Below are 13,775 nucleotides of genomic sequence, written 5' to 3'. Positions count from 1 at the left end.
TTGTTTTAAAGATGTGGGGTACAATTTGGGGTTAGGTACATAAGTGGTCATCGTGCCGGTAAAGTTTGGGTACTCTTATTGTTGTTAGGTACCTCCCTTTCCCTCCTCTGGCAGTGTCCCACTACTGCCAGTTGCTTTCTTATAGTGTTATGATAAATGTAATACTCCAATTTTTGTTTCTTTGACAAATCACTGAGACCTTGGACCCTGAAGCATCCGGGGTCCTAAGGAGATTAAGAGGGAGGGGGCTACTCTCTCCAGATGTGGCTTGCTGTCAGAACCCTGCCTGGGTCCTGCCCTCTGGTCCATGCAGAAACATAACAGGATGAAATTCAAGTTGGCACGTGACCATTGACTACTGCTCTTCTCTTCTTTTCCTGACCCCTCCTGTCCCTTTACTTGTCTGTTTTCCCTTTCTGGAAGTCCCCTTCCTTCCTCAACACTCTGGACTAGCCCCACCTCCTCTGGGAAGCCTTCTTTCTCTGTGTTTTCCCCCCACCGACCCTGGACACATGTCATCCGCTGGACTGTGAGCTCCTGGGGGGGGCTGTGTCTCATTCTCTGGTGACTAGGTTGGTGTGGGCGGCACTTGATGCCCTGCCAAGGTGGCTCCCATCAAGGGTATCATCTTAGCCCCGTTCAGTTCCACATGTAGGGCTCTTAATGTTTTTCCAGAACATTCTTTTCTTTTTTGAGTCAGAATCTCACTCTGTTACCTAGGCTGGAGTACAGTGGCACACTCACAGCTACTGCAGCCTCAACCTGCTGGGTTCAGGTGATCCTTTCGCCTCAACCTCCCAAGTAGCTGGAACTACAGGTGTGCACCACCACGCCTGGCTAATTTTTTGATTTATTGCAGTGACGAGGTCTCACCAAGTTGCCCAGACTGGTCTTGAACCCTTGGACTCAGGCAGTCCTCTCACCTTCACCTCCCAAAGTGCTGGGATTACAGGCATGAGCCACTGCACCCAGCCAAGAACATTCTTCCTTCTGATGAGCACTTTAAACTATTGAGCTATAAAAACCACACTGACATAGACATCAGTCCAGTTTCGTAAACCAAGTCATCACTTCACTGGATGCTGCGGGTTCTGGGTTGATTCAACAGAATCCCATAGAGCAGTGGTCCCCAGCCTTTTTGGCATCGGGGACCAGTTTCATGGAAGACAATTTTTCCACAGACTTGGGATGCTTTGAGCATGTTACATTTATTGTGTACTTTATTTCTGTTATTATTATGTTGTAATATATAATGAAATAATTATTATGAAATTATTTTAGTATGGGCTGCAAGCAATTGATTTATTGTAGTTTCGGTGCAGTTAGACCTCACTGCTCATGTTAGTCTGTATTTGCAGCCTCTCTCCTGTGCTAGCATCACTGCTTCAGCTCCACCTCAGATCATCAAGCATTAGATTTCATAAGGAGCAACCTAGACCTCTTGCATGCACTGTTCACAATAGAGTTCATGAGAAATTTGATGCTTCCACTGATCTGAGAGAAGGTGGAGCTCAGGTGGTGATGCGAGTGAGGGGAATGACTGTAAACAAAGATGAAGTGTCACTCACCTCCTGCTGTGCAGCCAGCTCCTACCTGTCCTGCTTGGCCCCGGGGTTGGAGACTCCTGGCACAGAGCATCTGCTGCCAGTTAAAGGTTGGAAGGTGCCCACAGGCATGTGTGAACCCTCTGCCCAGGGCATCTGGCCTTTAAAACATGCATCCAGGCCAAGTGTGATGGTTTACACTTGTTGTCCTAACACTTTGGGAGGCCAAGGCGGGGAAGGACTGCTTGTACCCAAGGGGTTTGAGACCAATCTAGGCAAAAAAAAAAAAATTAACTGGGTGGGGTGGCATCTGTAGGCTGTAGTTCCAGCTACTCAGGAGGCTGTGGTGGAAGGGTCACCTGAGCCCAGGAGGTCGAGTTTCATTCTGCATGTGGTTAGCCAGTTTTCCCAGCACCATTTGCTAAATATGGTTTCCTTTCCTCAATGTTTGTGGTTGATGGCTTTGTCAAAGGTGAGATACTTGAGGGACCATGTTTTTATTTAATTATTTGTATTCTTATTTTATTTTGTTTTTTAAGAGACAAGGTCTTCCCACTACTACCAATCCCTTTCTTATAGTATTATGGTAAATGTTCAGGGTCTGCTTATAAGTGAGAACATGTGGCACTCAGTTCTTTGTTTCTGCGATAGATTACTCAGTATTATAGAATCTAAATCCATCCAAGTTGCAAAGGGTGGCCCAGACTTTACCTGTATCATGTCCACTTGTATAATCCTGAATTGCACATCACATCTTTAAAATAAAAGAAAAGAAAAAAAGAAAAAAAAAGAGACGAGGTCTTGCTATGCTGCCGAGGCTGATCTTGAACTCCTGGGCTCAAGCAATCCTTCTGCCTTATATTTTTATTATGGAACATTTCAAACAGAAAAATGAGAGAACAGTCTCATGAGCCTTCAAGTCCCCTCCCTGACACGTGACCCCTCACATTATCCACACCCATGCACTCCCCGCGCTCCAGGTAATTCCAATGCTTCTCTGAGACTTAGCCTCAGAGAGGTCTTTTAAACCCACTGATTTCTTCGAAGCATTTCCTAGAGAGTGTGGATGCTGGTGTGGGTGAGAAGCTGTGGCTGCCCCAGGACTTAGGGGGTGTGACTTGGCATTTGACCTGCAGGTGACTGTTTGGATCAAGATTTGTTATTTAAAATGAGGAATAGAAACCCAGTCAAACCAGCTGAAACAGGCAGGGCCCTCTTGTTTTATTCTGCAATGATTTCGGGCCACGGAAAAGTTGCAAAAATAGCATAGAGGCATCCAATATACCATTTCCCACAGCTTCACCACATGTTAACACTTAGTGACCTCAGGAGAAGGACGGGACCTCTTGTACTGAAGTCCCACCGGCTCCCCCACTCATGTCTGTTCCTGGTCCAGGTCCCACTCACAGTTTAGGTGTCATGGTTCGTCCCCTCCCGTCTGGGGCAATCCCTCAGTCTTTCTTTGTCTTTCATGACCTTGATGCTTTTGAAGAGTCCAGGCCAGTGACTGCGTAGAACCTTGCTCTGTTTGATTTTCTGTGATGTTTTCTCAGGATTAGACAGAGGGTCTGCATTTTTGGTAAGAACCCTGTGGAAGGGATGTTGTGTCCTCAGTGACGGCATTGTGTGACTGTGTCTTCATACAGGTGATGTTCACTTTGATCGTTTGGTGAGAGTGGTGTCTGCCAGGTTTTTCTCCATTGGAGAGTTCCTTCCTTCCTTCCTTCCTTCCTTCCTTCCTTCCTTCCTTCCTTCCTTCCTTCCTTCCTTCCTTCCTTCCTTCCTTCCTTCCTTCCTTTCTTCTTTTTTGAGTCAGAGCCTCACTTTGTCGCCCAGGCTAGAGTAGAGTGGCACATTCACGGTCACTGTAGCCTTGTCCCACTGGGCTCAGGTGATCCTCCTGCCTCAGTCTTCCAAGTAGCTGGAACTACAGGCATGCTCCATCACGCCCAGCTAATTTTTTGATTTATTATAGAGACGAGGTCTTTCCAAATTGCTGAACCCCTGGGCTCAGGCAATCCTCTTGCCTTCCTCTGCCTCCCAAAGTGCTGGGATTACAGGCATGAGCCACAGTGCCCAGCCTGTTATTCTTTTTCAAAGGAGCAGTTATGAACAGCTGTTTGTGAAACCTGAGAGCAGGTGTGCGGCAGGTATAGGGACCAGACAGCTGCTCCCTCCATCTCCCTCCCCTCCTCTCCCCCTCTTGCTCTCTCATCTGTGTCCTTCTCTTTAGCGTTCCTCTCTGCCTGTCCAGAGAATTGCTTTTCCCGACTTCTCCATGCCCATCATGAGAGATCGCTGCTGCAGAGTGGCATCTTCAGACCCCGTCTCTGTGTCTGGATCTGGAGCCTGCACCCACTTGCTGCTATTTCTGAAATCCTGTTCTGTATTCCCAGGAGATAGGCCAGCCTGGATCACGATCACCCCTGAGCGTTTCATAGCTCTGGACAGGAGAGTGGGGTCACCTTGCTCCCAGGACCCTTTCTGGGGGTGGAGTGGGACAGCTGTCAGACAAAGGGATGACACAGGCTGGACAGACGTCTTCCAAAGTGCTTAGTATGTATGCTTTTTCTTCCCTCTGTCTGCAACAGATTGATGTCTGAGCACCTCTGGAGGCTACGCTTTTATTTTTATTTTATTTGGGGTCTCACTCTGTCACTCAGGCTGGAGTGGTATGATCACAGTTCATCACAGCTTTGACCTCCTGGGCTTAGTGATCTTTCCGCCTCAGCCTCCTGAGTAGCTAGGACTACAAGTGTATGCCACCATGCCCAACAATTTTTAAAAATTTATTGTAGAGACAAGGTCTCACGATGTTGCCCAGGCCTGTCTTGAACTCCTGGGCTCAAGAAATCTTCCTGCCTCGGCCTCCCAAAATGCTGGGATTATAGGCATGAGCCATTGTGCATGGCCTGGAAGCTAAGTTTTCATGTAGGGAACGTCACTATCCCAAGACCAGGTCTCCAGAAAGTGAAGAACCAGGTTGTGACAGGAATGGTTGTCCCCCAGGGGTCCAGTGTGTACATTTGAGTCTGGGTGTAGGAAATGCCTGTTGTGGTCAACCATGAAGTTGACCACAGATGCATGTCTCCTCCCTCCTGACTCAAGTGTGGCCTGTGGACCAGCACCCTCGACACCACCTAGGGGTTGGGGAGAAGCCAGAATCTCTGCCCATCCTTTCTCCACTGTGGCAGAAGCCTGGCAGCCTCAGGTGTTTCCGGTGCCCACTGCAGCTGAAGTGCAGGTGTAGAAGGAAGTAGGTTATTGTTTGTCTCATTTATTTTTTGAGTTGGAGTCTCACTCTGTTGCCCAGGCTGGAGTGCAATCATGACTCACTGTGGCCTAGACCTCCTGGGCTCAGGTGATCCTCCCACCTCAGCTTCCCGAGTAGCTGGGACTACAGGAGCATGTCACCATGCTCGGTAAATGTTTTTATTTTTGTAGAGATGAGGTCTCGCTATGTTGCCCAGGCTGGTCTCGAACTTCTGGGCTCAAGTCATTCTTCCGTCTCAGCCTCCCAAGTAGCTGGGACTATAGGAACATGCCACCATGCTTGGCTAATGTTTTTAATTTTAATTTTTGTAGAGAAAAGTTCTTTCTATGTTGCCCAGCTGGTCTTGAACTCCTGGGCTCAAGTCATCCTCCTGCCTTGGCTTCCCTAAATGCTGAGATTACAGGTGTGAGCCACTGTGCCCGGCCTGAGCTACTGTGCCTGACTGACGACTTTTTTTTAGTAGAAAGAGCACATGCTAAAATAATGATAAGAAGTGTATAGTAAAAACATAAAGCAGTAACATGGTTGTTTATTATTGTTATCGAGTATCATGTACTGTGCATAATTGCACATGCTAGACTTCTGTACAATGGGCCATGCAGTAGGCGTGTCTACATAGCATCATCACACCTGTGAGTAACGTGCTGCGTGACAATGTTATAACTGCTACGACATTAGTAGGCGGTAGGAATTATTCAGCTCTATTATCATCTCATGGGGCTGGGCAGTGTATGTGGGCCATTGTTGACCAAAACATTGTTCTGTGGTGCCCAGCTGCACATTTAGAGGTCTCGGTGCAGCCAGAGGCTCTGAAAGGAAATAGGAAACCACCTGTTTCTATTTTCCCGCCTTAGGTTTTACTTGCCCTGCATTAATATGTACACAGTGTTTCCCAGATGTTGTCTTATGCGTATATAAGTGCACACACACTCACACCCATTTTAACCACCACGGCATAAATGCAGCTCTGCTGATCAGGACTCGGGAGAAAATTAAAGTACTCTTGTCACTGAGTGAGAATAAGGAAGTTTTTCTCTCCCCAGTTATTTCAGTAAAAGTAACATAGTGGCATCCTGTCTATTTAGTCCACGCTCTTTTAACTTATTTTTTGGCTATTAGATTTTATTTTTTTGAGTTGGAATCTCACTCTGTTGCCCAGGCTGGAGTGCGGTGGCACACTCATCGCCACCACAGCCTCAACCTGCTGGGCTCAGGCGATCCTTCCACCTTAGCCTTCCAAGTAGCTGGAACCACAGGCATGCACCACCATGCTCAGCTAATTTTTTGATTCATTGTAGAGACAAGGTCTCGTCAAGTTGCCCAGGCTGGTCCTGAACCTGGCCTCATGCAGTTCTCTTGTCTCCATTTCCCAAAGTGCTGGGATCACAGGAGTGAGCCACTGTGCCCAGTCTGGCTATTAGATTTAAGTTAATTTATTAAAGTATGACAATTGTACTTTTTTGAATTGTACATATTAAACCCAGTAGTGGGTTTCTTTTATCTTCCAGTTCATCATCTTTTTTTTTTTCTTTTTGTGTCAGGGTCTCACTCTGTCACCTAGGCTTGAGTGCAATGGCATGATCATGGCCACCGCAGCCTTGACCTGCTGGGCTCAGGGAATCCTTCTACTTCAGTCCCCCGAGTAGCTGGGACTACAGGCACGTGCCACCACCCCTGGTTAATGTTTTGGTTATTTGTAGAGATGGGGTTTTGCTGTGTTGTCCAGGCTGGTCTTGAACTCCTGGGCTCAAGCAATCCTCCTGCCTTGGCTTGCCAAAGTTCTGGGATTACAAGCATGCATCACCGCGCCTGGCTCCGGTTCATCGTCTTACATGGCCTTGGGGGCAGTTCTCCTACGAGCTAATCCCCCAGAAGGGCTGAAATTAGTACCAGGAGACAGAAGTTCAGTTTTCACATTCCTCTTTGGCTTAAGGATTCCAAAGTGACTCATGGCTATTCTCGGGTTGACAGGGAAACAAATAAAACAAAATTTCAAGTCGGGTTCTTTCTCCTGGTGGAGTCCACATCTTGGGGTCAGGGTGGGATGGATTTTCTCACAGTGTGTCTTTGCCTGCAGACGACGACCCTGGAACAAGCTATTAAAAATGCCCATGAGTGCTACGATGATGAGATTCAGCTTTACAATGACCAGATCGAGACCCTGCGGAAGGAGATTGAGGAGACAGAGCGGGTCCTGGAGAAGTCCTCCTATGACTGTCGCCAGCTGGCACTAGCCCAGCAGACCCTGAAGAATGAGCTGGACCGGTACCATCGCATCATCGAGATTGAAGGCAACAGGTGAGACAGTGTGCCCGGCTCCCCCATCAGGCTGCTTGTGCCTCCCACAGCCCTTGGTTGAGGGCCTACTGTGTGCCAGACACAGGCCTAGGCAGTGCGGACATGGCCGGAAAGGAAACGCAAAACCCCCAACTTCATGGAGCTCCAAAGCTGGTGGGGGACACAGATGAAGAACACATTTGTAACAGAGGGGGCATGGTCTACAACTTGGGCTAGGGAGGAAGTTCTGGTAGGGAGGAGGGCGGTGACCATGGGTTGTGATGGGCATGCTTTACATCTTATGTAGGGTGGTCACAAAGGCCTTGACAGTCTGCGCTTTGCCCATAGGCCTCTGGGGATATGTCCTGGCATGTGGGATGACCAGGAGTGTTGAATGAGGCACCATAGACAAGCTGCTTTACACACATCTGTACCCAAGGGGGAGTGCTCAGAGGCACTGGTGGTGTCACTGAAGCCACCTTCCCCATTCTCAGCACCTGCTTGGGCCAGTCTTGTGGCTGTCAGTACTGTGGCTATCTGGCCCCTCCATGATGGAGCTGTGACTCAAACCGCATGCACCTCAAGCCAGCTGGGAAATTGTCTCTCTTTCTCTCTCTCTCTCTCTTTCGCTCTCTCTATTTATTTTTTGAATCAAAGTCTCACTCTGTTGCCCAAATTGAGTTGGAGTGCGGTGGCAAAGTCATGGTTCATCACAGCCTCAACCTCCTGGGATCAGGTTATCCTCCCACCTCAGCCTCCCCAGTAGCTGGGACTGCAGGCACACACCACCATGCCTGGCTAATTTTTTGATTTCTTTTTTCATGGTGACAAGGTCTTGCTATGTTGGCCAGGCTGGTCTCGAAATCCTGGGGTCAACCAGTCCTCCTGCTTTGGCCTCCCAAAGTGCCAGTAGCTGGGACTACAGGCACACGCCACCATGCCTGGCTGGTCTCAATCTCCTGGGCTCAAGCAATCTTCCCGCCTCAGCCTCTCAAAGTTCTGGGATTACAGGCATGAGCCACTGTGCCAGCCTTTGTTTATTCCTCTCTCTCTCTCTCTGGCTATGTCTATCCATATCTATATCTACAGAGATTCATCAGAGGACAGGCTGAGAAGTCACCCGTGATTTTTCAATTCAGTCTAGCTGGTTTCCTGGGTTTAGATTGAATTAAAAGAGAAACCCCTGCAACTGAAGTACCCCACAAGGAGCAGTTCTCCCTTCGCTCTGGTGCCCTCTGGGCTGTGAGTGCTCCTGCATTGAGGAGGAAAAGCAAGATGTTTGTTTTCTTCCTCCAGTGATGGTCAATGCATCTGGCGTCATTCCAGAGTATACGCATGTCCTAGTGAGCACTTTCCATGTTCCTTTCGAGAATAAGCCATGGATTATACTGTTTGTTTTGAGGATGTTTTGAGGTGACTGGATAGCCCCTTCCTATATTTTGTTGAGTTGGAGTCTCACTCTGTTGCCCAGGCACGCTCACAGTCACCGCAGCCTTGACCTGCTGGGCTCAGGCGATCCTTCCGCCTCAGCCTTCCAAGTAGCTGGAACTACAGGTGTGCGCCACCACACCCAGCTACTTTTGTGATTTATTGTAGAGACAACATTTCACAAAGTTGCCCAGGCTGACCTCGAACCTCTGGACTCATGCAATCCTCTCGTCTTGGCCTCCCAAAGTGTTGGGATTACAGGCGTGAGCTAACACGCCCGGCTGGATACCTCTTTTGTTTGTGTATTTATAAGTTCTGACTGTGACATAATTTTAAATGGATAGAAAAGTTGCAAGACTAGAACATGGAACTCCTGACTACTTTCTATCCAGATTTGACAGTTGTTTACTTTTTGTCTCAATTATTTTGTCATTTTTATCTCTATTTGTATATAATATGTATGTTTTTTAAAATTTGGAGATATTGGCCTGGTATGATGGCTTACGGCTGTAATCCCAGCACTTTGGGAGGCTGAGAGGGGAGGATTGTTTGAGCCCAGGAATTTGAGATCAACCTGAACAACATAGTGGGACCTCACCTCCACTAAAACAAAAATAAAAAATGAGCTGGGCATATAGTCCCCGCTACCTGGGAGGCTGAGGTAGAAGGATCGCCTGAGCCCAGGAGGTCAAGGCTGCAGTAGCCGAGATTGTGCCACTGCACTCCAACAGAGTGAGATTCCAACTCAAAAAAAAAAAGAAAGAAAATGTAAAAAAAATTAGAGAGGGGGCACACTTCATCAATAAGGGTATCTGATCTCAATCAAGTGAAGTGGGGACCAAAGTGAGGCCCAAACTTTACCTGTACAGTGACCACTTGTATACCTAACCCTGAATTGTACCCCACATCTTTTTTTTTTTTTTTTAATAATTAATCAGTATTTTTATTATAGTTTTGTGGGGTACAGTTAAGGGTTAGGTGTACAATTACGTTTCATTCAGACACCCTGTTGATAAGAGGTGTTTTCCCAGCCCCAGACAGATATTTGCTACTGTTAATCCCATCTCCCTCCCCCCCTGTACCCCACATCTTTAAAACAAAAAATAAAAATTGGATATCATCATATCCTGTTTTCCATAAATACTTCAACTTGGGTTGGCTACTCTTTAAATACAAACAAACAAAAGCCGTATCTAACAGAAAAATGACATTTTAAACTTATAAACAATTTCCATGGTGTATATTTTATAGTGATGTTTATGACTCGAGCTCAGATTAATCATTCTTTACATCCTTATTCAGGGGGTAAATGTGTGTGTGGCTGTTTGACGTTATTATATATAATTCCCGAGCAGTTTGATCTGGATAAGCTGTTTCTGCTTCTTAACATTAGAGAGTCACTCCTGTCCTGACCCCCTCGTTGGCTTGTTCTTTCTGGTTCTTTCTGCAGGCTGAGCTCTGCCTTCATTGAGACTCCCATCGCCCTGTTCACCCCGAGTCATGGAGTCTCTCTCAGCTCTGGATCCGGTGGGAAAGGTAACACTTCCCACGCTGGCTTCTGCTTCCCTCTGTCTTGAAAAGCTGGAAAAACTAAGTGGCTTTCTTCCTGAATTTTTTTTTTGGATTCAGGATCTCACTCTGTCACCCAGGCTGTAGTGCAGTGGCACGATCATGGCTTACCGTAGCTTCTACCTCCTGAGCTCAGGCGATCCTCCCGCCTCACCCTATGACTACAACCACATGCCATCATTCCTGGCTCATTTTTTGATTTTTTTGTAGAAACGAGGTCCAGGCTGGTCTCAAACTCCTGGGCTCAAGCAAACCCCCTCCTCGGCCTCGCAAATTGCTAAGATTACAGTTGTGAACCACTATGCCCAGTCTTTCTACCTGACTTTAACATTCATGTTCCTTTCCGACCTGTCTGGAACTTAAATGCTTTTAAGGGAGAGAGGACTCGTTCCCTCCCTCTCTGGTGTGCTAAGTGACCGAGCTAATACTTTTCTGGGGAGAAAAATTGGCTGGAGGGACAGGGCACCCTAGGAATGCCACCCTTGAACACCAGGCATTTAACTGGGGGAATAATACAATTCAGTATTCATGACTTGACAGTGTGAAGAAGCCGAAAGTGGTGGACACTGAATGGTATTTTTTCTCCCCCAACTGAAGTGAACTAGTCTGTGCAAAGTTGCATGCATATTCCAGTGCCTGGGCAGAGTAGATGCTTTATTATTCCTCTTTCTTCCCTTCAAACCTGAGCAGAAGCAGCTCAGTCGGCAGGTGTGACTTCTGCCTACCATGTTGGGTCTGTGAGATGTCACCTTGTGTCGACATCTTCCAGATCTGAGCTAACCCAGCTTTGGGTTTGGGAGGAAAGAGAAGCTCGTCATGTGGGTCCTGTCCTGGTGTTTACAGGGCCTGGAAGTCACTTCTCCTGGACTTTGTCTTTGGGAGGGTTATGGTCCTGCAGCCAGACACCCTGGCTTGACTCTCGGCCATGCGGCCCTGTGTGGGGCCTTCCTCAGAAGGGTCCCAGGTTGGCTTAACGCTCCACTGTTGCCGTCTGAAGTTCTTACTAATTCTGAACAGCAGTCTTGCATTTTTCTCTGGCGCTGGGCCTGAGGTTCCTGGGAGCACTCCCTTTTCAAACACCAGCTCTGGCGACTGTCCCCGTGACCTGTTCCTCTCTGTGTGCCCCCTACCCCCTGCCATGGCTTTGTGACCCACGTCTGCTGTTGTCTGCTCTCTCTGTTGTGGGTCAGCCTGTGCCAGGTGCCTGAGCTTGGTCTGTCTTGGTCTGTGGTTCCTGGTGGGGAGGACGGAAAGGACCTCTGGGTTAAAAACTTCAAAACTGACTTTTTGAGTGGAGCTGGGAAGCCTCCTAGATTATGCAGGGTGAGATTTTTGTGTGCTTTCTTCAACTTCTAGTTTTTCCTTTCAGCTAGTCTGAAGAAATGAGCATGGCTCCGGGGACAGGGGATTCTAGGGGTTTCTGAATTGAATAGTGTCATGGCTTCCTCTTTTGGCCTAGGAGGAAGGGGATGCTGATGAAAGGGAGATGTTTCATTAGTGTGAGACAAGTGTGGGCTGAGGGAGCCCGGGATGAGTCCATTCCCAAGCCTGAGGCCACCAGGGCATGTGAGAGGGCCCCAGGTAGCTCTGCCGTCTCCTCTCTCCTTTGAGGAAGTCAGAGGAGAAAATGACTTTGAGGAATGGGCTTTTCTGGTGCTGTCTGTGGATCTCAGGATCCTCTGTGACTCAGCAGGAGCTGCAGTGGGGGCTGGGGCCGTGGCTGAGCACAAGTGTCAGAGCAGTGGTGTTGTGTGTCTCAGTACGCTCTGCCTGGGGTGATGGTATGCCATGAGTGTCAGAACACGGAGTCCCTTCCCCTCCCTCTGGAAACCCAGAGGGACCCAGTGACTTGCCCAGAGCCACCCAGTGACTTGCCCAGAGCTGAATGGCAGAGCTGAGATCTCCCCGTTGCTTCCACCCAAGATGTAGGAACCCCGCCCGGTGCTGCGTGTTGGTCTCTGAGAGAGCTGGCCTATTTTCCAGCCAACGTGTTTTCTTTCTCCTGCATGGACAATAACACTTGACTCACTGCCTGTATGTTCCTTCAGATCTCTCCAGGGCCGTGCAGGATATCACTACAGCAAAACCAAGACAGAAAGGCCTTCCCAAGAGTGTCCCAAGGAGAAAGGAGATTCTAGCTAAAGACAAGGCAGATGGCACTCTGGAGGATGCGCCCTTGAAAAGTCTGGAAGACACGAAGCTGGTGCAGGTGACGCTTAAAGAGGAGGGTGAACCCAAGTTTGAACTCGAAGGTAAAGAGGCAGGTCTCCCAACACAGGAAGGGACCCCGGAGGATGTGCCGGATGGAGGACACATCAGCAAAGCCTTCGGAAAGCTGTACAAGATGGTCAAGGAGAAAGTGAGAGGCCCCAGGGAACCTGAGACCCCCGCTGACCTCTACACCAAAGGGCGTCATGTGCTGGTCACGGGGGATGCCAGTTACGTGGACCCTGATTTCTGTGTGTCCTCCGTCCCGGCCAAGGGTGGAGTGGCTGTTTCCACTGAGGAAGACTCTGTGCTTCTTGACGGCCACGTAGAGCCCTCTCCTGAGCAGCCTGAGCCCCCTTTGGAGAATGGGCAGGAGGGCCCCCCGGAGAAAGAAGGTGGACCCCCAAGTGAGCAGCCGGCTATAGACAAGGAGGCTGAGCCAAGCATCACAGAACTGAAAGGCCCTGTGGAGAAAGTCGATGGTGAGGGAGAGGATGAGGGGTCTGAGAGACCCAGTCCCGTGGTCATACCCGGTCCAGAGGAACCATCTACACCTGAGTCTCAGATGCCTGGGGCCAGTCCAGATGGAGTGGAGGTGACTGGCACTAAGAGCAAAAGCCTGCCGGAAAAAGGCCCTCCCAGGGCACTGGCGTACAAGACGGTGGAAGTTGTGGAATCCATCGAGAAGATTTCCACGGAGAGCATTCAGACATATGAAGAAACTGCTGTGATTGTGGAGACCATGATTGGAAAGACCAAGTCAAACAAGAAAAAACTGGGAGAGAAAGGCTCTTAAAATGCTCAGGCTTGAGTGGAGGACATATCCCTGGGGTCCTGCTGTTGAGGTCCTGCTTTGATACTTTAGAACAAATGATACAAGGGTGAGGGTTCCTGTTTGGATTAGACCGTAGTTGACCCGCCTGGCGTTGCCAGTGAAGCCTTCATTAAAACGTTTTCTTTGCTTGCACACCCTTTGTCTAATTAATAGCGGTCTTGGGGATGTAGGTAGGTCAGCCATGCTCAGGATGAGGGTGCTCTGTTGATGGCCAATCAGCCACCCTTGTTTAGGAAAGAGACATGCTCTCCATCATGGTTCTTTTATTTTTTTGAGACAGGGTCTGTCTCTGTATGCCCAGGCCGGAGTGCAGTGGCATGATCATGGCTCACTGCAGCCTCAATCTCCTGGGCTCAGATGATCCTCCTGCCTCAGCCTCCTGAGTAGCTGGGACTACAGGCGTGCACCTCCATGCATCTGGCTAATTTTCTTTTGGTCGAGACAAGGTCTCACTGTGTTGCCCAGGCTGATCTCGAACTCCTGGGCTCAAGCGATTCTCCCTCCTTGGCCTCCCAAAGTCCTGGGGTTACAGGCATGAGCCGTCACGCCCGGCAACAGTTCATTTAAAGACTCATTAGAGACTCAGATGGTGCCTGGATTTCACACAAAAATGCTAGTGAATGAGGCACTGGCTCATTTT

General features: G+C 48.7%; 1 protein-coding gene across 1 annotated transcript; it reads left to right on the top strand.

The window, feature by feature from the left end:
- Positions 1-3,683: 3,683 nt before the first annotated feature.
- On the top strand, positions 3,684-13,267 carry LOC103256180 (filensin; the record flags this gene model as incomplete). Its single annotated transcript, XM_008054075.2, has 4 exons — positions 3,684-3,776; positions 6,896-7,116; positions 9,974-10,059; positions 12,141-13,267. Coding segments are annotated over 4 exons (1,356 nt in total), but the record flags the coding sequence as incomplete, so codon positions are not given.
- Positions 13,268-13,775: the final 508 nt, after the last annotated feature.

The sequence above is a fragment of the Carlito syrichta genome, unplaced genomic scaffold, assembly GCF_000164805.1.
Source record: "Carlito syrichta isolate Samal-C Ts95f unplaced genomic scaffold, Tarsius_syrichta-2.0.1 Scaffold289006, whole genome shotgun sequence".
Taxonomy (NCBI): domain Eukaryota; kingdom Metazoa; phylum Chordata; class Mammalia; order Primates; family Tarsiidae; genus Carlito; species Carlito syrichta.
The sequence above is the reverse complement of the archived record's forward strand: the minus strand, read 5'-3'. Positions and strand labels throughout refer to the sequence as shown.